Source organism: Oculina patagonica, chromosome 1 (genome assembly GCF_052425735.1).
Source record: "Oculina patagonica isolate OP01 chromosome 1, crgOcupat, whole genome shotgun sequence".
Lineage (NCBI taxonomy): Eukaryota > Metazoa > Cnidaria > Anthozoa > Scleractinia > Oculinidae > Oculina > Oculina patagonica.
In genome coordinates this window covers 44,646,877-44,670,247 of record NC_135758.1, presented here as the reverse complement: position 1 = coordinate 44,670,247, position 23,371 = coordinate 44,646,877, and the positions used below count along the sequence as shown (strand labels likewise).

The 23,371-nt window shown below is 39.7% G+C and overlaps 1 protein-coding gene across 1 annotated transcript in view; it reads right to left on the bottom strand.

The window, feature by feature from the left end:
* The window catches only part of LOC144633094 (uncharacterized), a 56,290-nt gene that overhangs the window by 13,189 nt on the left and 19,730 nt on the right, over positions 1–23,371 (bottom strand). Inside the window, exons 13-21 of the mRNA XM_078491881.1 lie at positions 6,005–6,184; positions 5,573–5,749; positions 5,220–5,387; positions 4,341–4,508; positions 4,086–4,262; positions 2,451–2,636; positions 1,802–1,969; positions 886–1,053; positions 200–367 (exon numbers count right to left, since the gene is read on the bottom strand). Coding sequence (XP_078348007.1) covers positions 200–367; positions 886–1,053; positions 1,802–1,969; positions 2,451–2,636; positions 4,086–4,262; positions 4,341–4,508; positions 5,220–5,387; positions 5,573–5,749; positions 6,005–6,184 — 1,560 coding nt within the window. The remainder of the gene's footprint in view (positions 1–199; positions 368–885; positions 1,054–1,801; positions 1,970–2,450; positions 2,637–4,085; positions 4,263–4,340; positions 4,509–5,219; positions 5,388–5,572; positions 5,750–6,004; positions 6,185–23,371) is intronic.

Below are 23,371 nucleotides of genomic sequence, written 5' to 3'. Positions count from 1 at the left end.
ACATCGGAAGCCTTTTTGTTTTGACACGCTCTCCGACTTTCCTGTCAACCAATTTAATTTCAATATTCTGCACTCAATTTTAACTTTCTGCACTGTTTGGGATCCAATGACGTGCTCTCAGCCAATGAGCATAGAGAAATTTTGGCATGTATATTATTATAACGGTTATTGTAAATAGGAGTTATTTTAATAACAGTACCTTTGCATTCTGGTGTGTCACTACTCCATACTCCACCATCACACCGAATTGTTTCATTTCCCACTAAGTCATAATTTCTATTACAACTGAAAGTAACTGTTTTTCCATCCTGAAAATTGTCGTGCAGGCGTTGGCCATTAGCTGGTACACCGGGATCTGGACACACGGCTGTGTTGACAAGGACATGATAAATGAAGAAATGTTACAAAATAAACGCAAATATAAATAAAGTTGCCAAAGCTTAGCTAGCCGTTTAAAGCCTTTTAACTGCCTCTGAGAGGTTACATGTAACTATCCTGCCTCTGAGAGGTTACATGTAACTATCCTTCAAAAGCTTAATAATTCATTAAGAAAATACAAAGGAAATTAATGTTTTATGGGTGTCTTTATACCTGATAAAGGCACGACCACATTTTATGTCCAATTTCCTTGGCCAAAATAACCCAAAATCTAAATATCTGAGCAAGAATGAAAAAAAAAAACTTCAACCCACAACCGTATAATGTTTTGTCTTATATCTTTAATAAGTACGATTATGATCTATTAGCTAGTCCGAATAGGGGAGGGAGAAGGGAGTCCTATAAGGGGACGGAGAAGGTAGGCCCCCTTTTTTCGCCCTATGTCCCCCCGTTCCCTTTAAAAAATACTGATACTCAGACTGATTATAATCAGTTTTTATTGCTTACCGATACAATTAGGCACAGAGCCACTCCAAGTTCCATCCTTGCACTGTATTTGTTTTTTGCCATCAAGTTGATAATTCGGATTGCAGACGAATGTCACCCACGAGTTGTGTCTGAAGTCGCCTCCTTGTATGTTTCCATTCAATGGCGCTCCTGGGTTGCTACATGGTGCTAAAAGTAATATATTTTCATTTACCGTAAAAGGGCTTAATTCTTTTTGAGACCTTTTGAAAGGGGGCTTAATAGAAAGGGTTGCACATTATAGAACGGGAGCTTATTTCAAACCTCAAACCAGGTGGGTACAGAAATAAAGTGGAATTCTTTAATTTTGTGCTGTTTAGTAACACATTTTCGAACAAAAACTACAAAAAGTAAATGTTGTGCGCGGATAAGTATAAAAGCCTATCGAAACCTTGCTTTCTTGTTGAAATAATTATCTAGAAAGGAGGTGGTTGAAAAGAGAGCAGGGGGGGGGGGGGGGGTGATAATTAAAGCAATGAACTACTAGACTTCCAGAGGGCGGCTTAATTATAAAAGGGAGGGAACTGAATAGAAGAGAGAGAGAGGGAGAGACGGGCTAAATATATTTTTTTCGGTATTCGTTTTCGAAGAGTCATAGGATCCCACAAAAAATATATGTTGGCCTGTGTTGCATTCTTGATCAGCATTAAAAAACTTGGTATTAAATCGCAAAAAATCTCTTTCTGCAAAAGAATAACAGACAATGATATTGCTAAAACCCTTCTGATCATTTGCCAGTGTCATTTTTTGTACAATTCAAGTTAGTTGAGACCTAAAACGTTCTCTGTGAGAGAAAGTTAGTTCTTTACATCTCAACGTTGGGGCATTCAAGTTCCATTTTTCATTATCGCATCTGTGTAAAATATTTTATCTTTCGAAAAAAAAATCATATCTCTACCTTTGCATCTTGGGGGATTCGAGTTCCACGTTCCATCATTACATGTCAGTCTGGTATTGCCGTCAAGAGTATACCGGGCATCGCATTCAAACCTAACTGTTTTGCCATGGCTGAAATCAGAACCAATCTTTCTTCCGTGAGCGATATTAGCAGGAGGTCGACAGGAGGCTAGTATTAAAGAAAAAAAAGATAAATATATTCATAAAAGTATTTGTTGCTCTTTTGTCTTTAGGTAAATGCCTCGAGGACGGTCGGGTGAAGGGCGAAATACTCTCTGCTCCTGTTTATTATTGCAAGCTTGAGTATGGTGCAGCGGTAGGAGCGCTCACCAATGTGGCCCGGGTCAAATCCCTAGCCGGTGTCAATGTGTGTTGAGTTTTGTTGTTGGGTCCTTGAGTATTTTTTTCTGGATTTTACGGTTTTTCTGAAATCATATTTACTGTGACATCATCGTCATCGTCTTTGTGCAAGTTCAAATAACGATTATTTTGATACCTTCAGATTCGTATTGATTCATTAATTCTTTTGATTTAAAGCAATTGATTTATAAAGAAAAGGAACAGACATGCAGTTGAATGCATCCTATGGGCAGATGGTCTGAGCCAGGTTCATATGGTCAGGCACTGATTACACTATCTTACAAATATACCTTTGCACATGGGAACAGCATTGGTCCAGCGCCCATTGTCGCATTCCTGCACATTAGCTCCCACCATCGTGTAAGATGCGAGGCAGTCGTAAGTTATTTTTACACCGTGTCTGATCAAGTCACCTCTGTTCCAACTGCCTGTGATGTAATACCCGTGAGCGGGTCTGCCTGAAAATCTGCAACGAGCTGAAAGAATATTGTAGGTAATTAACTCCGGTTTCTGTAGCATAAAGCGGCTAGGAGAATCCCCCCCCCCCACGGATGGGTTGTTAGTCAATCACAGGTTATTCTCCAGGAGGCAGCGTGGCCGAGTGGTTAAGGGCGCTGGTGTTGTAATCTGGAGATCTCGAGTTCAAGCCCTCCACCCTGCCACTAGCTGGATTTGTTATTCATCGTCCCGAGTTCAAATCCTTGGTCAAGCTTTTTACATAGCCAACTAGTCTGCCCCCTGCTAGTTGGGATTTTTAACTACGTTATGTTCATTTAAAGTGTTTGTTTCCTTTGTTTCTGTGGTATGTCTGTAAACTAGCAATCTCAAAGAGATATGAAGTTAAGTACACAGCAATTCCAAACAACGTTTACATTTAAATAACATTAACAATCTGCCAGGTTGCACCACCTGAATGGGCAGCGACACTGTGAGAGGAAAGAGCCTTGCCGAAGAACCCCCCTTAGTGACCACGACCAGTGCTCAGACCACTAAAAAACTTCATGTGAAAAGGATATATTAGATTTACCTTTCGCTTCGGTGCAAATGCGTTGTTTTCAACTTACGGGTTAGCGAGGCAACCCATACCTACAGTTACAAGTTCATGTTATCCAGGCCAAATCACAAAGTTTCTTTGAGCCTACCCGTCAACGTTTCGTATGTTTTTGAGGCCTACATTTAATTTAACGGGATCTACAGAAAAATGAAAAGTGCATGCATGCTAACAACAACGTGGGCACCTCTTTTTAACATAAATATTTTCTGATCAAAAAGTAAAAGGTAAAGGTAAAGCAACTTTATTTATACACGGTTTGTGTTTAAAGCTAGAAGCTTGTGGGGCCGTGTATATGAAACAAATATAATATATTAAATAAACATAACATGGTTAAAAATCCCAACTGGCAGGAGGCAGACCAGTTGGCTATTTACAAGCATGACCGAGGATTTGAGCTCGGGGCAACCGAGAACAAATCCAGATAGTGGTCAGAACGGACTTGAAACCGGGACCTCCAGATTTCAAGTCCGGCGCTCTAACCACTCGGCCACGCTGCCTCCTTCTTTATCCAGATATCTGGATGGACAATATCAATTTTTCTATCGACATTGTTTCACTGCAGCGTTCTCAAAGTCTTAAAACATCCATCTGATTTCTACGGCTCGGATATATTTGATTTTTGAGTAGTATACATCTCCTTAGATTGGCGAATAGGCTGCTTGAAGTCCGATTTCACACAAATGACTTACAAACTATTCATTTCTTACAATAATCAACTTAAACAAGATTTTAACAACGAAGTGTAAAATGATGTCTTCTTTATGACAGCAGTTGGCTGTCATAAAGAAAGGTGATAAAAATAAAGACAACTGAAAAATCGTTTCCATGGTCATGGGCAGACGTAAACGCTTTAGAAGAAATACAAACTCACCTTTACAAAGTGGCTCTCTGGAATTCCATTTCCGGCTTCCAACACATCGCAGTTGGGCGTTTCCAAACAAGTCAAAGCCGCTGTTGCAAGAAAACCTAACTTCATCTCCTTCGAGATATCGAGCTTTATAACTTTGCAGTCTTCCGTTGGATGGAGTTCTCGGTGGTAGGCAAACACCTGTTAGACCGAAAAACCAGTTAATTGTTTTTGTTTGCTCCTTTGGTGCTAAACAAAACATAACATTGTGAGTCTAACCTTTGCAGACTGGAGCCGGATTGTCCCAGTTACCATCGCTACACGTCACAGGAGAGGCGCCAACTCTTGTGTAGCCAAAATAACAGTAAAACCTCACAGACCTTCCATGACTGAAGTCACTTCCCCATATCCTGCCATGAGCTGGAGGGGCGAGTTTGTCACATGGTGCTACGGAGTCCAATACGAACTATCCATTCAGCCACTGATGTGAACATGTTGTTGGTTTAAAGATAAGATGTTCTACATGACACGAGCATGGGACAAAGAAAAATTCTGAGTCCCCGACGGGAATCGAACCCATGGCCTCCCAGATAATGGCCCAGCTCACAACGAGTCTCTCGTAGCTCAGTTGGTTAGAGCGCCCAACCGGTATCTGGGAGGCCATGGGTTCGATTCCCGTCGGGGATTCAGAATTTTTCTTTGTCCCATGCTCGTGTCATGTAGAACATCTTATCTTTATTATTTATTACCGAGCTTAAAAATTTACCATCTTTATTATTTACTATGTTGTTGGTTTGTTTTCAGTTTTTGCATTAACATATCGCTAACGTTACTCGCTTGCTAATAAGGCCAGGTAAGGTTCGTTATCCCGTATGTTTTTAAATTTATTTTATTTCATCTATTTATTTTTTGTAATATTCCTATTATGTCAGACTGCTGGTTTCACCACCAAGCCTCGCTATCGAAATAAAAACTATACATTTTGTCGGTGCAGTGGAGGGCTGAAGCCACTTTTAGCCTTTTTGCTTAGCTTAAAGCGGTCGCATGCTTTAAGTTCAGTAAGCCTCAAGCCCTTTTGACGTTTAGTATCATCGGTCAGATGTGTCTCTTTCTTTGTTTTGGGTTGACCGACAGGCTTGAACAGGAAATATAACTTACCCATACATCTTGGTTTGGAAGTACTCCATTGACCGTTTGTACACTTATTCGTTCGCACACCCACCATGACGTAATCTCTAGGACACGTGAATGTAACTGTTTTGTCATGACGGAAGTCATTACCAATTCTGTTTCCTTGATGAGGCTGGCCAGGGTCTACACAGGGAGCTGTTGAAAACAAGAGTCAAACCAAACTGAAACACTTTGCATTGATCAAAGCCAACGGTAAGAAGAGAAACTGCTGCTGACTTATCGAATAATCGAACTACGGGTTGTAGGTTTCTAGATTTCGCATACGATTTCTCTTGGTTTCATTTATGGCCGCGTAGACTCTCAATCTGCGAAACACTTACCGAGGCATTGTGGAACAGAGGCAGTCCATTGCTTATTTTCTTGACAGTACATGGTGGATATGCCTTTTAATGTGTAATTCCTGTCGCACGTAAACGTCACAGATCCACCGTATACGAAGCCTTTGCTGACCTTTTGCTGTCCGTTTGCGGGTTTTCCAGGATCTCCACATTGAACAACTAGGCAGATAGCAAAACACGGAAAACAAACACATTCAATAAATCTATTAAGTTCGAGGCCCGTTAAGCAAAGGTTTACGCTCTTGTATGGCTTTATCATACATTATTGATTATCACAGATGCCTTGAGTATGGAACTTAAACAATACAAGGCATCATCTGTTGACAAGGTCCGTACTTCTAAAACAAAGAGCAATCGTGTCTCCATCTGTAAATTATAAAAAAGAAGGCTACATTGAATGGGTAATTTACTTACGCTCGCATGTTGTAGGAGTACCACTCCAATTTCCGTTACTTTGACACGTCCTTACTCTTGAGCCCTTCATTTCGTAGCCTTTTTCGTTGCATTCGAAAACTATCCTTTTTCCAAATGTTAGCGCCACTTGTTCAATTATGTCTCCATGATCTGGTTTGTTTAGAGGACCACAGTTCACGACTATAGAAAATGAAAATGACAATTGCTAAAGATACTCATAAAAATGAGGAATATTATAATTTTAATTATAGTTTATTCGAAGTGTTTTCACTACTGTTCTTTGTCTTCTAGAGCAGTTTTCAATTGAGTGCCGTAAAACCAAAACCAAAACCAAAGTAATTATTCTAACCAATCACAAACGACACAAACAATCCAGTGAACCAATCAAAACTCGAAGCAAATACATGTAGCTGGCACGAACGCGGGAAAACGTGCGCGAGCGAGTCGCGATTGGTTTTGGTTTTACTCCTGATTGGCCGAGAAAGTGGCGCGAAATTTTTAAACCAATCACTAAGCGTAGTAATGCAAAACCAAAGCAAACGCAATTTACTTTCGACACTCAAGTGAAAACCGCTCTAATACAACCTAGTTATTACAAAGACCTAAGCTTATTAGAAAGGATATTTGTTGGCTTTTTTCAAGCGCTTTTTGCAACCCAGTCTATTCTCCTAATGAAACGGCAAAATAAGCAAACAAACAACAACAACAACAAAATAGATGGAAGCTTCCTTGATGCATTTATAAGTAAGCATGATTAGTACAAACAATTTTAGTCATCATAAAATCCCTGATAAAGAACCTAAAAAGTAGATAAAAACATTGTACAAGAAAGTGACAGTATGGTAACATAAAAAAAATTATTATTTATTTTTTTATTTATTTATTTATTTATTCGTAGGACACCTGATGTGACGTCTTTAGTGGTTACACTAGTCCAGTCCCTGAACTCTCTTCCCTGCGCGCCCTATAAAGGGGTTGAACCCAGGCGCGCAAAGAGAGAGTCCAGGATAACTTGCTTGCGCATGCGCTATTTGGCAGCACTTTTGAAAACGCACGCGCACAGATAACGAGTTCAACTACGCAACCGTGTACTAAAGCAGGGTCACCAGAATAACCTTTAAAAACCAAGCTTTCCAGTCAATGTCTACAAAAAGCTATCGGCCAAAACACAATTCGCTATTTGTTTACTATTCCCAACATTTTGTAGCTGTTTATTAAAATAGTTTTGGATGCAATTTAGCAAAGAATTATTCGCGCGCTTGGTGGCGTAGTGGAATTCGTCATTTGAGCGAGCATTTTTAACGAAGCGCGCGTCCAAAGCAAGTGACGCCACACTGCTCGCTTCTGATTGGTTTGTTCTGAGCATGCGCATGCAAGTTATCCTGGACTCTCTCTTCGCGAGCCTGGGTTCAACCCAGAAGAGAGAGAAGAGAGAGTTCAGGAACTGAACTATGGTTACACAAGACGAGCCGATTTCGAACAAGAGAATCGCTGAGAAATAAGGAATCACGTTGTGATGGCCATAATCGAAAGTGGCTTTGAAAGCAAAGAACCGAATTACTTTCCAGGCATTTTCGATTTTCTGCCGCTCTAAAAGTTTTTGACTTCGTGTTTCTAATGAAAAGTAGAAAGCGCCAGTTTTAGCCTCAAACTGTTCCACTGTGTTTCACGGACTTTCGAAGAACTAGCGACAAATTTCCTGGAATCACCGAGAAGTGAGCTTCAAAAATATCACGCCTCAATCACGCCACCGGCCTTGGTCACGTTTTGATCACATGCTTTTTCTGGTCATTGACCACGATCAGGTCAATGTTAATGCCGCTGTTCACCAGTGACTTTTTGATGTTGTTCTTTATACAGACAGAGCTAGCTCGCCGTTGATCAGCGGCGAGTTTTTCGTTTCCTACTATATACAGACAGATTTGGCTCGCAGCGAGTTTTTTTTTGTTCACCGGCGAGTTTTTGATGTTGTTCTGTGTACAGACAGAGCTAGCTCGCCGTTGATCAGCGGCGAGTTGTTCGTTCCTTCTTTATACAGACCGTTTTAGCTCGCGGCTGATAAGAGGCGAGTTTTTCGTTCCATCTTTATACAGACAGAGTTAGCTCGCCATTGATCAGTGGCGAGCTTGCCGTTCTATATAAGGATGTTAATTTATTATTACATATTGTGAAGTTGGCGTAATTTTTCTCGTTCTATATATTCCAACTGTTACATATTCAGAGATGTGTTTTTCTGATCACCGGTACAATTGTAATCAATGCTCACCGATACAAACAGGCACGGAGCCATTCCAAGAACCATCGTTGCACTTTATCCGCTCACTGCCATTACGTTGATAATGCCGATCACATGCAAAGGTCACCCATGAGTTGTGTCTGAAGTTGCCTCCCTGCATTGTTCCGTTAATTGGAGATCCTGGGTTGCCACACGGTGCTAAAAGAAAACTTCAAATTTAATTTTTTTTTAAAAACCCGGTAGCAGCCGGTTCATATAATCTGGCCGGTAGTTTTTGTCGCGAGATCGTTCGCCTGCAGCTTTAAATATTAAATCATTCGCCTATTTTTAAAACATTTACGAGACTCTGCGCTCTGTTTGTGTCGTATACGAAATATTTATTTTTCTGTTATTCAAGCGTTTGGCTCGGAGCGAGTGCAAGTCGTACAATTTACCCGGAACGTGGTTTATATTACAAAACAACGACTTGTTTTCTTTATATTTTAATTTTTGTTTCCAGTTTTATATTTTTGAAATCCAAACGAAAACTGTAAGCCCAGAATGTGTAAAGGCACGGGACACACGTCATCGTGCCAGGGGAATTACCTGCTGGATCGCGCAGTCAGGTATGCTCTATTTACGTCGGACGACGCACAACGAAGAAATACAACGGGATGCCGATGGCCTTAGCCTACTCTTTATTTTGGCGTAAATTGGACTTCTTCTTAGGCCCCGTCCACACTGACCCGGGGAAAAGTTGAAAACGCATCTTTTTTTCTCCGGTTAGGCCAACCGTCCACACTGAACCGGCGTTTTCGGTCACCGAAAACGGGGCTTTTCAAAAACGCCCACCAATGAAGCGTATCGTTTTCAAATTTACCCGGGCTAATGTGGACGGAAAACATTTTACCCTGCGTTTTCAAATTTCTCCGTTTTCAAATTTACCTGGGTCAGTGTGGACAAGGCCTTAATTCCATTCATTAGCTGTTTTGGGGTTATTTAATTGAACATTCGGAACAAAAAATAAACATTTGCCTGCGTAAGCAGGAACTTATCCGGCAAGGCAAATGGTCTAAATCAAGAGATCACGTGATGGAGAAGGAAATTCAACTCACGCACACTCCGTGACTCACGCAAACAGGACTTGTGTGTTTCTCAAGTGACTGCTTTTCTAAAGTATTTTTTACTGTGCGGCGCCGTGCCTCCCTAGCCAAAGAACTGAAAGAGGTGGTCAAACTTTAACCGCCTGGTTATAAACTGCTTGAAGTTTCTTGTTTCATTCTGGGTTTTGAAAAACTTATCCAAAACCAAAGAAGTTTGCAGTGAAAAACTGAAAATAAAGGCTTAATGAAACTTTGTTTGCTTATGGGTAAAAGAACTGTATAAAAAAAGATCGACACTGACATTGGATAAAATAATGAAAACAAGAGGTTTTTGACCAAAGTCCAGAGCCATCTGACAGTTTAGAATATAACAGAAAGAAGGCAAGGCCGAGAAGCGTAATCATCAACACGCATTGATATTTAAGTTCCTCTTGTAGAACTAACATCACAAGACTATGTCTCTGAAATAGAGCCGAAATATTGTATATATAAAATCAAAATTCCTTGTAATAAAGCAAAACTTGTTTTTTACAATGATTACGCTTCTCGGCCTTGCCTTCTTTCTGTTAAGGTCGCGGGGGACACCTACAACATGAATAAATTCATGCAGCGAAATTTTGTTTGACCTGCATCTTTTAAAACGTTTATTTCTCGGCTGTTATGGGTGCGATTAAGCTCAAATTTTACAGAGACATACAGAAATGATGAAAGACTATGAATGTGATCTTTTCTTTGGTAGACTGCACTTAACGGCGATGTTATAGCCTCGTTAGTTCCAAATTGGGAAGAACTTGATTTTGGGGCAGAGTTTGCGGAACGAGTAGGAGACAGCACACTGTGATCTTGTCAAAAACTAATCAGTCAATACCTCTAGAGTGTGGCCCGGGTTCGATTCCCGGACCCGGCGTCATATGTGGGTTGAGTTTGTTGTTGGTTCTCGTCCTTGCTCCGAGGGTTTTTCTCCGGGTTCTCCGGTTTTCCTCCCTCCTCAAAAACCAACACTTCTAAATTCCAATTCTATCAGGGATTCAGGGCCACAATGAAAACTACTGGGACACCAGTAATTGTGTTACCCTTCGAAAGTCGGTTTTTTTTTTTTATAACAGAAGCGGATTTTTTAATTTAAAGTTTGCCAGCAAGTTATGGTGGTTTAAATGTGCAAATTTGAATTCAATGCCTTCTCTCTTTTTTAAAAAGCGCTCTTTTAGAATTCCGCTTCTGTTATGACACATTACAGTATTCCTAGTTTACCTCTCTGCAGTGGAAGCTCATGAAGTTCTGTATCCGCGCTGTATTCTCAGCCCCAAAATTGTCGGAAAAGTCCAAACTTTGAGATTTCCGAAGGTCTCCCGATCAAAACACGGATTCCAAATGGTAATTATGGTAATTATATTCCACGCTTTAATCGTGAGAACAATGCGTTTTTTTAACAAAAAAGACACGATTGTTTATCAGTGAATATTATTATGATAACTCTGAGTTACACGAAAATTAGCAGGAGGGCATTTTGCGTGCGCATGCGTCGATATGGGCTAGTGCGCACGACAGAGAAGTTCTGCTATCGATTGTTTACATATTTTTCACAATTTATGGCCTAATTTTCAGCTCAAAATAAAAGGTGTTTTAAGTTTTATATGCTGTATACGATCCTAAGAGTCCTTGCTTTATCTTCTGATAACAACAAGCATACTTTGGTGTCGGCGTGCCGTTTATCTGATCGACTTTGGCTATGTGTATTAAACATTGCGCGTGGACAAAATGGCGACCGAATGTCGAGAGCCTAAATACCTTGCCCATGTTTTTAATAGCTGGGAGATCTAAACGGACAAAGCGCTACGGCTACTTAGTACTAAAATATAAAACAGCAGTTTTATCTATACGATGTTATAATCAAGTATCTCGGGTTTGAGCGAGTGGTCATGATTTTGTTCAGATTTTTCATAAAACTGCAATTTCATCGTTCTCACGATGCAAAAATCTCAAAATCTAACCTTGATCTCCAGCGTCTACCGATGATATATGGAGCCTGAAGTACTTAAACTATCGTCTAGTGCTGCGAAGGTAGCGTTAAAAAATGGTCTATTGTGGTAATTTTTAGCTTTCTTTAACGTACGTTCTCGCTGGTTTATTCTAACAGAGAAACTATCGTTTGTGATTATTTCCTTAAACTTAAGCATTGGTCAAGATAACTTCACATTTCGATGTACCACAATTATTCCGTTGAACAAGAAAAGAATTACTGAGATCGGTCTTAATTTTAAAGTGTTATGGTAATTCTTTGCTGGTAGACTATTTGTTTACATTTTACTATGTTAATTAGTACATTTTTGGCTCCTTTATCAAAATCTAGCCTTGATCACCAGTCAAAAAATAGCATGAAACGAACAAGCGATATATATATTTTTCAGAAACGTTCTAATAACTGCTGCATAAAATGTCTTAAGAAATAATTTTTAACTATAAACAATGTTATTTTCAAATTTTCATTCAACGTTTGTTTCTTTAAGATTGATGTTCGTTCTGTTATAACGACTGTTTTCCTTCTGTGTCGCCTAAATGTGATTTAAAGAACTGCAGTTCTTGTTCCAGGAAACCCTGTTTGCCAGTCGCGGGCAAGTTGGCTTTGCTTTAGAGTCATCAGTGAGCTGCATTATCATGTGCAGAACACCCAAACATGTCTTTCCCCTCAGGGAAAACCCTTTTCTTTGGTGGTCGTCCCTTTAGGCAAAAAATCTCCCGACAAGCTATAATATTGCTTGCACTCTGCCTGTATTACAGCAATTGATTTGATGTGAAGTTTTGATCCTAATATATCACACTCCAGCACACGAATAAATGTTTTCCTCTTTTTACGGCCTGTTTGATTTTTGTCGGTGAAGGCTTTCCTAACTGTCCCACATATTTTCCTATTATTTGCAACAACGATCCCGAAGCAGGCCAGAAAATCTGCTTTATAAGAGCCTTGCCACACACAAAACACTTTTTCTTAGCGAAATTTACGTCTATATTAAATTATGTGACGATAAACAGTACAAAAAACAAAGTTTGAATCTTCCGCGCCATTTTTATTCCCAAGATCACGCGGTCTTTGTACAGCGGTTGCACGCATGCGCCCGCAAAATGCCCTCCTGCTACGAAAATTAGGCCATAGACTTCCTTCAATCTGTATAAACGCATAAAGTTAAGCGTTGTAAATCGGATAAAATCTCGTAAGAGTTCAAGCATTTTTATGTTTTAGAAATCAAATAAACATGGGAATTTTTCAGAGCCCTACTTTTCTTTTGAGTAAACATTTTTTTCACAAACAATTCCACACGCGAACACATCAAATCACGCGCGCGTTCATATTTTTATACGTCGATGTCAGTCGTTGCACTTCGTGCTTTAAATAAATGCATAATGATAAGCCAAAGGTGTCCCCCGCGACCTTAAAGAGGAAGCGCCCGTCACGTAAATACGTGGTTTTCAGGGAGGTCCACCATAGAGATAAAAAGTATTAAAATCTAAACATTGGAAGTACAAATGTCACAGATCTAAAAATATAAAATATACAATTATTGAAACTACTAAAACTACCTACATGATCAGCGAAAAAAAGCGAAGTACAACGAAAACAAATACTCAGCGACTCTGCACACCAAAACATATAGTAAGGGGTTTACCATCTGCTCTATTTTACTTGTATTTTTCATCGTTGCATTATATGTGTCAAGCATCATACACTTTAAAGGTCGGGACACACTAGGCGACACGTCGCTGCAACACGTCGCAGCGGCATGTTGCTGCGACGTGTCGCCTCGTGTGACATGCGACAAACTCCCGGCGTATCAAATCGAACGAAATCGAACAAATTTTTCGTCAAACTCGATCGAACGAAATCGAATCTAATCGAACGATTAAATTCGATTTTGTTCGGTCATCGAACGAAATCGGACAACAATTTTTTTTGTGAGTTCGATTTCCGAACCAAATCGAACGAAATCGAATTAAGCGTTCGATTAAGTTCGGAAATCGAACTTGTAGCTAAAATTTAAAATAACGAAATTGGAACCTAATGAGCGAGTAAAAAGTTAATGAAATAAGTGACTGGACACGGCATCGTAAAATCTTTGTCTTTTTTTTATCCTAAAGAAACAAAACATAATATTCGAGCAATCTAATACGCCCGGGAATACGTAGTAAGCCATTTATAAACTCGTATGAGGGATCTAATTATAAATACTCAAATACAACCCCCGGCGTATTGTGGAAACCGTATTTTAGAATAACATTTTGCGAATTATAACTTTATATGATTATTTATTGTTGTTAGTGACAGAATTATTCCTCCATTTTGACATAAAAAGTATGGAAATAAAGGAAACATAACTTTAGATGGCTGGATCGATTGACGCATTTACCCGGGCATTTATTCCCGTGATCATCAAATGAAGGAAAACTGAACATTCGCTCGATTCAGATCATATCGTCATACGACGTAAGCCGCTCGCTTTGGTGTCGTTCGACGACCAAACTAAATCGAACGTCATCGGACTTTATCGAAGGTTCGATTTGGTTCGATTTGTATTTATTTTTTGTGAGTTCGATTTCGTTCGATGACCAAACAAAATCGAATTAAATCGTTCGATTTTGTTCGATTGCGTTTGATTGAGTTCGAAAACCGAACGTTCGATTTGATACGCCGGGCAAACTACGTCGCTGCGACAGGATTTTGTCGCCGCGACGTGTCGCACGAATTCAAACTGGTTTGAATTCGTGCGACACATCGCAGCGACAAAATGAGCGATAGCAGCGTTGTCGCATCGTGTGTACTCGTCTGCGACAAATCGCTGTGACAAGTCGCTGCGAAAAAATATGAATTAACCAATGAGAGCGCGTCATGTATTTTCGCCATATTAGAGTGAATTCGTGTAACCCGTTTTTTATATGTTAATGAGTCGTATAATATTCTAATGTTTTTGTACAATCATAATACAATAAAACAATACACGAGTGGTCAGAAAACCTCAAAGAAATCACTTTAATAGTTTTACAGAAAATAAGTATAAACAGGACGTGTCTTTCTTTAAGCACTTCAAGAACATGTTCAACCTACATCGAAAATTAGCGGTCTGGTTCAAATCACGCAGGATTTAGTCATTTCACATTGTTGTTTTTCAGAAGATGGGAAGTTGCCAAGAGTAATAAGACACGTGTACAGCTATTTTCCTGCTCATTAAACCTTTTGTTTGCTAAACAAAAGTTGCTTGTCATCGTGATTTGCTAAAGCTCCCCATTGGATTGCTCGCGCAGAATTGTGTTACAGTCAAGTTTAATTTGTTTTTCTTTACGGGATGTTGAATATAAAATGTTTGTCTAAAATCGCAAGACAATTCAAGGCATGAGAAATTTTAAGCTCCGTTATCTGTTTTGGTTTTTACATATGGGTAAATGCTTGAATTTTAACCTGACTTCCACATGCAAATAATTACGATTTGTCCGCAATTTTCTGTTTTCCTGTACAGCTCATTTAAATATTACACGGCGCATTTGCATATAAAAAACGGGTTACACGAATTAACTCTATTGAATATGGAAAACTAGTTCGCATTCCCATGCCTCCAAATTCGTTGTTTGTGCACCAAAGAAACACCTTGTCGCAGCGCAGCGACCTGTCGCTGCGACTTGTCGCATAGTGTGTCCCGACCCTAAATCTCACACGACTTGAAGCTAGTTTAATATATTTGTTTTGAAGACGAACACCACCTTTTTCATCAAAAAATATTTACGCAACATTGTTTTTGTTTTGACTTGCTTGCCAGTTTTCTGCAGTTTGTAATCGGCGAAGCCTATTTTTAAATAAAATACAATACAATCAATTGTGTTTTGATCCGTGTAACCGATATTTTTTTGTTAACAAAAACGTTTAATATCACAGATCATTTGCTCGTCAAAATCAGCCAAAATGGCCCTTTTCACACTAGAGGACGGACAAATCGTTCAGACGGACAAGTTGTCTGACGATTTGTTCGTCTATTGTGAATTTAAGACGGCTTTTTGACGACTTGTCCGTCTAGACGACCAAGTCGTCTTTGGAAAATTGTCTTCCTAGACGGCCAAATCGACGGACAAATTCAGACAACTTGTACGTCCAAAATCGTGTCCGTCCCGTTTTCACACTAAAGCCCCATTAACACGGCAGAAAATTTATGGCACGGCTCGGATAAAATTGGTACGCGTACCGAAAAAAATGGTTCGGGACGGATAAATTTTGTCGCGTAAACGACTTTTCCTCACCCGTGCCGAACTAAAATTTTACCCGTGCTCGGACCTAGTCGCGAGGTAGTCCGAGCACGGATAAAATTGGTACGCGTTCCTGAAAATCTAACCCAACTCGAATAAAATGTGTAGTGTAAACGATTAGCCGTGCTGAACCAACTCTTTTCTTACGTTACTTCATTCAATAAATTTGAAGAAATCAGTTCCACTCGGCGGTGTGTTAGACGTGTATTTTATGAAAAACAGTTGTCAAGAAAATCACATGAACACTCATGGAAGAACTAGTATGACTTTTAGCAGTCATTTTCGGTCGCTTTCTCCTGAGTTCGTGCTCGTTAGTGTCCATGGTCGAAAGCTGAAATGCTACCTTGGAAGAGCATGATGTAAAAAGTTTAACCAAATAATGCGAGAAGAATAAAATAATAATAATGATAATAATCGTCGTCGTTAATAGGAGAGGTACAAGCCATCACTGCTGCCATCTGAACAAGAACCATACATACTTTCACCCTTTTCTAGTCTTCTGGGAAAGAGGCGAAAAGATGCGCGACTCGTATGTGACGTTTTAATGAAATAGCAGCATGCGCACTAAGGCAGAATCGCGAACGCTGGACAAGGTTTTGAGCTTTTTACCCGCACCAAAACATTATTTAACGCAGCTTAGCACAGTAGAAAAAAGGACGTGTAAACAGGGTATCAGTGCTATTTTTTTGATACGCGTACCAATTTTATCCGAGCCGTGCCACAAATTTTCTGCCGTGCAAATGGGGCTTAAAACGACTTGTCCGTCTCAGACGATTTGTCCGTCTAGACGATTTGTCCGTCTCTAGTGTGAAAACGGCTAATGTCACAATTAAAGCTGAGATCTTAAAATTAAAAGTAGCGTTATAAAGCTCAAACAAAATGGAATTTACGGAAATATCCGAAAACCATCACAACCTCGTTTACAAAGTATGAAACTATTTTCACAATAAAAGAAGGCTTCAGTAAAGTTTGTTATCTCCTCATTCTCAATTCAGCAGGGCAAAGCTTTCACTGAAACCAGTTCAATAATATCGAAGATGAAGCAAAAGTTTTTCGTGGCGGTATACTCCAAAACCACCGACATGTGAATTATCTGCGAAGATCAATCTATTTCTCATTCATGTAGCTGTTAACAGTTTCTTTTGTCCTTCACTTTAGTGATCTTGATCGACACTGAGCTCACTTTCATATCCTTGCAATAAGTTTAAATTTTCAAGTTGGTCTTTGAAGAAAACCTTTTAGAGATTCGTTTTTGCTGATGACAAAAAGTTTCAAAGATGAATCAACTGTCAATTATCTCTCACATTATGACCGTAGTTCGTCTTGAATGAAATGAAAACGGTGCCCGTGTAAAACACTCAAAAATCCGCTCGATGCCATTTATGTAATTGGCTTAAGTCTAGAAGTCGTTTTGACGTTTTTAAACATAAAATATCATCAAAAGTTGTTTTACATGGCCAAGGCTAGCTGGCTAAGATGAAATTCAAGCGAAAATTTACAAAGTTTAAGCTTTAAAACATCTTTTATTACGGACGCCATCTTGTCGCCTACTACGTTGCCATGGCAATTTTATAATTTCACATGTGAAATTATAAATTAATGTTAAAATTTCGCGCCAAAATTAAGGAGTAATTTTTCACCTATGATATTAAGCTTCAGTAAAACAACTAAAACTAATTACAACTGCTTTACATGGTTGCCGTGTGGGAATCCGATATATCAGCTACCTTCTTTTTTTTATTTGGGAAAGTTATTCCATAACATTGCCCCGCTGTAAGAGAAGCTTCGTTTCAAATGTACAATTTCTCAATATCTCATGTTCAGCTCAGCAATTATTTTGGCCGTTCCTGTTAAGCTAAATCATTTCTCAAAACCTTCCACAATGTAGAAAACCTGAGCGAGGAATATTTTCGTCTGCTTGCTTTCTTTTCGTCTTTCATTGAGCTCACAAAGTGAACAACGCGCCAACGATTTCGAAACGATTTTTTTGTCAAGAAAGACGCTCCTCCCCCGTCGGTTGCCTTGAGCCTCCCCTCCCCCCTTCCCAGATTCCGTTCAGACGAGTGCCGAGTGGGAGGGAGGGAGTACGCTGACGTCAGAAACAAAATTCCCGCATCAATATGTTATTAAACATTCTTAGCCATGGTGCTCCGCTGGCGCAAAATATGAATGAAATAGTATCTATGAGTCACGAAAGAAAAGAATGAACTAAACCGTTACTTTACTGATACTGCGTGCATTCGCGACTTTGGGTCTTCTCGTTAGTCTTGTGCTCCTGGGGAAGCATTTATGCTATATTCTAGAGATTGTTTATAAGAAATAATGCACTATCGAGGGCTACAAAAGCAGATCTAACGGCTCGCGCGTCCACTACGAGCTTTTTTGGACCTCAAGCGTGTATTATTTCCTGATAAGCTGCTTCTGGACTTCTATTTGGTAAGTATAACTTAAATTCTAATTTCCATATTGATGTGATTTTAATAACGTCTTTTTAATGTCAGCAATTTTATGTCACGCAGAAAGGTGATGTGGTAAAAACAATTAAAAATACCTAACGTTTGCGTGCGCTATTTTAAACGGTCACGGGCAGCCGTAAACTCTTTGACAGAAATACAAACTCACCTTTACAAACTGGCACTCCGGAGTCCCAATTTCTACCAACACAGCGCAGTTTGTCGTTTCCAAACAGGTCATAGTTGCTGTCGCACGAAAACCTAGCTTCCTCTCCGTCGATATATCGAGTTTTAATATTAAGCAGTGTACCTCTGTATGGAGTTTTCGGTCGTTGGCAAATACCTATTAGACCGAAAAATCAGTTAATTTGTTATTGTTGGTTCCTTTGGTTCTAAACAAAACATAACATTGTGAAAAACTCAGTCTAACCTTTGCAGACTGGAGCCGGCTTGTCCCAGTTACCATCGTCGCACGTGACAGAGAATGCACCAACCTTCGTATAGCCATAAGAACAGGAAAACCTTACAGAACGCCCATGTCTGAAGTCATTATCCCATCTCCTGCCATGAGCTGGAGTGTCCAGTTTGTCACATGGTGCTACGGAGCCCAACACGAACAATCCAATCAGCCACTGGTGGCAACATTTTGTGAATTGTTTTTGTTTATTATTCCTTTAATATACCAATCACGCCTCCCTTAAAAAAGGTGCGAATTCTTAGCATTACTGCCACACGTTCTCATTTCGCCTTCATAATTATAGAAACAAAACCGTTTGTGAGCTTCACCTAAGCTCAAATGAAGTACATGTCATAATCCCTGCAGCAATTGCTCCAATTTGAAATTCAATTTCATAAAAAGGCAACTTTAATTTGGCGATTTAGCAGATTTTCTATCATTCTATTAGCATTTTATTATGTTTACAAGTAGCGAATACTTTTTAACGGTTCGGACGATCGGCACTCGCTTATATTTTTCTCAAAGCTTTATAGCCATCACGTCAGTTTAGCCGAAAAACTTGTCGAAACTTGACTCAAAAAGACGAGTTCGCCGGTAATAACAGCTGAGCCAGTATAGTTAAGGAAAAAAAAACGATTTAACTTTTTTTAACATCGTCCAATTAAAACACGGTGCTTCTCTATGAGAAGCGACTACAATAGACTTCTACCGAGAAATATAGTGATTTCTGATAACCGAGAAATATAATGATTACACAGTGTTGGGTTGTTGAGGGCACATTTAAAATAATCCAAGGTGTCACTAGAATATTTATTTCGGTTTATTAACTTTTCAGTGAGACGTTCTGCTGTAGATCAAATCTGGGGTGTGTGTGTATGTGGCGGGGGGAGGGGGGGGGTGAATCAGGGGGGAGGGGGTAGGTTTGGAGTGTAGGGCTACAGCAGTTTTCGCTCATTTTAAAACTGTTGCATGTTCGAGTTAAGCGGGTTTCACTGCTTTTTTACGTTTAGTGTCATCGGTCAGATGTGTGACTACCTTGGTTTTGGATTTTGCAACAGTCAGTCAAAACAGCTCTCACACGCTTGAAGAGGAAATGAAACTCACCCTTACAACTTGGTTTTGTATTGCTCCACCGACCGTTTGCGCACTTTATCATTCGCGCACCCACCATGACGTAATCTCTAGGGCACGTGAATGTAACTGTTTTGTCATGATGGAAGTCATCACCAATTCTGTTTCCTTGATGAGGCTGGCCAGGGTCTGGACAAGGAGCTGTTGAAAACAAGAGTCAAACCAAACTTAAACACTTTGCATTGATCAACTGTAAGAAGAGAAACAGCTGCTGACTTATCGAATAATCGAACTACGGGTTGTAGGTTTCTAGATTTTGCATTCGATTTCTCTTGGTTTCATTTATGGCCGCGTAGACTCTCAATCTGCGGACACTTACCGAGGCATTGTGGGACAGAGGCAGTCCATTGCTTATTTTCTTGACAGTACATGGTGGATGTGCCTTTCAAAGTGTAATCCCTGTCGCACGTAAACGTCACAGATCCACCGTATACGAAGCCTTTGCTGACCTTTTGCTCTCCGTTTGCGGGTTTTCCAGGATCTCCACACTGAACAACTAGGCAGATAGCAAAACACGGAAAACAAACACATTCAATAAATCTAGAAACTAACAATGACTTTTGTTACATTCGTGGCCCGTTTAGCAAAGGTTTACGCTCTTGTATGGCTTTAACATACAACATCGATTATCACACATGCCTTGAGTACAATTTTAGTCATCATAAAATCCCTGATAAAGAACCTAAGAATTCGATTAAAACATTGTATAAGAAAGTGACAGTATGGTAACATAAAACAAATTGATTATTTATGTATTTATTTATTTATTTTTTTATTTATATAAACGTCCTTAGACGTTTTAATTGTACACTTTAGGAAGCAACTCAAGATATCACTGTTATGTACATAGCTGTATTTCCTTTCAAAAGTTGTCTAGAAAAGTAACGACTTGACCACTTCAAAACGTTGTACGCTTCAAAGTGCTAGATGTCCGAGTTAGAAAGTCTCCCCCCGGGTACTGATTGTTTTTTACACGAGGAGGAACCACCCTGGGGTCCAAACCCCTAACCTTTTACATACCATTTCTGTCAGAAAAGGTAACACTTTCGTATATCTTCGATTGAAAATGGTACGCACATACCTACTGAGAGCTTTTTGTCTTAGAGACGTTTGCGTTTAATATCACTGCAGAAAATGGAGATTTCCGGAAAATTTTAGGTGGCTGATAATTTTCTTTACAGATTTCTTTTCGAAATGACTGCGACGAAAAGAAGGAAAATGATCTCTTTATTGAGATCATTTAAACTACTAGGTCTACTAGTGGTAACCATGGGTTAGACCTAGATAGACTGCAAGAGTTGTATATGCCTTGTAAAGGTTGGTTCTCATATGATCACAGGCGTCCCAAACTCACGATTCGAGAAATCGATCGAATAAATTATTTATGTAAGTGTATGAATGATGTATGTAAGCGTATGAATGATTTATGAAAGCGTGTCGAGTAAAACGTGTCTACTTGAAGTGCGTGGTGTTCTGTTTCAATTTAGGCCTTTGGGAATTTGAGCGCTCTATAAGACTTAATATGGAGTTTAAAATAATGTCGAATAAAAGTGCTGGACGGAATAAAATTTTACCTTCTTTTCAATAAAATAAAGAAAATGTACCCACCATTCTTGGTTTCTGTTGTCCTTTTGGGCTATTTCATTGCCTTTTTTTTTGGAGGGGGGGGGGGGTTGAGGTTTTTGTCGTAGCATTCATAAGACGAAGAAAGAACCTACAAAACTATCATTCGTACGCTTACATAAGTAATTTTATTCGATCGATTTCTCGAATCGTGATTTTGGGACGCCTGTGATTGATCGCCCGATCGCTAATATCGTAGAGACCGTTTGAAAATACTGAGACGATAGTAGGCGATCGGAGGGATTGGAAGCGATTCGGGGTTCTCATATGATCGTTCTGATCGCCTGGTATGAGTGAAGACCTACGAAAAACACTCATTTTAGCCCTAAATCGAACACAATGGCAGCCTTCAATGAAAGAGCAAAACTCGTGGCCTCCTATCTTCTCTGTTATTACAGTTTTACGGCGAAGAAGGGAAAGAGAAGCTAGAAGCTTAGAACACAGGCGATCCAAGCGATCGTGATCACCCCAATCGCCGCCCACGTTAACGATCGCCTTTGCAATGTTCTCATATAATCGCCCCTTTCGCAAGAAAACGTTTTGAAGTGACAGGGGCGATTGTTAACTTTCAGTTGGGGCACGGTACGCTTGTTGTGACTTACACATATTTCGCATTCTCATCGTTCTTAGTTGGGAGAACAAATTTTTAACTTCCGGATCTGAGCTGCTAGATAATAAACGTGGCGCGCAAGCTGGGTACGTAATCCGCTGGTCACTGTCATGATTAGAGTTGCGGGCCTCTCTAGGGCCCGCAATTAAAACGTAAATTCAGGCTCTTTGCTCCCACTATCAACGGATCAACAGCTCGCTCTATTTTTGTGTCTCTATAGAGTTTTTATGCAACAAATGTAGGACACCTGATGTGACGTCTTTAGTGGTCACACAGGACGAGCCGATTTCAAACAAGAGAATCTCTGAGAAATAAAGAATCACGTAGTATGGCTGATGGTCATAATAAAACAAATTAATCAAAAGAGGCTTTGTATAAAAAAACAGACACATTATTTCCAGGAAACGAAACTCTACTGATAGAATATGCAATCGGTTCGTCCTTAATTCGTGCAAGCCAAATAATCGTCGTTTTTCTTTGTGGTTTGCTGGTCGTTTTCAGGCCGGCTCGAGGCGATTTCGGCTGGCTATCTCTTTGCGATTTGATTTCGTATAAACACCGAGACTCGAGGAAAAACAAAACTAACTGTTTCCCGAGGGAACAGACATAATGGTGGTTTTCAGTGAAATGCGAACTCTGCAATTCAATCCTCAACCAACGGTTTACGCTTTTTGCTGCCGTCAATCATCTTAGCGGACCTCTCGGGAAACAGAAGTTCACATCAATCGGGTCAAAAGGTCAAATATGTCAGTTGTGATTGGTAGATTTCGATCTATTTTGTTTGTTTCTGTTTTTCATGGTTCGTTGGCTGTCGCCCTAATTATGTTTGACGGCAGCGAAAAACGCAATCGTTAGTTGTATATTGAATTTCAGAGTTCGCATTTCACTGAAAACCGCAATAAGAGCTTTGTTATACATCCCAAAGATGAACAAATTAAACACAACAGCTCGCCTGTGCATGACTTTACTTCCTCTGTAAAACACTGAAATGTACGACAAATACATCGCAAAATACGTACAAAAGAAAACAAAGAACCTACTTACTTTCCAGGCATTTTCGAAATTCTTCTGCTCTAAAAGTTTTTTGACTTCGTGTTTCTAATGAAAAGTAGAAAGCGCCGGTTTTAGCCTCAAACTGTTCCACTGTGTTTCACGGACTTTCAAAGAACTAGCGACAAATTTCCTGGAATCGCCGAAAAGTGAGATTCAAAAACATCACCCCACAATCACACCACCGGCCTTGGTCTCGTTTTGATCACGTGCTTTTTCTGGTCATTGATCACGTTCAGGTCAATGTATCCCGATCGGGATATATTTGATGGAAATGTTTCCCGATCGGGATACATTTAAATTTATGCAAGGTCACGTGATCACGAATCAGCCAATGCGAATCGTCTTTAGAGCAAGAAAAACTGCGGATGTAATACAATGCACATTAATAACTGTGGTTTCCCAAAAACAATGTCACTTCATTTATAGTTCATAAAGAGCAA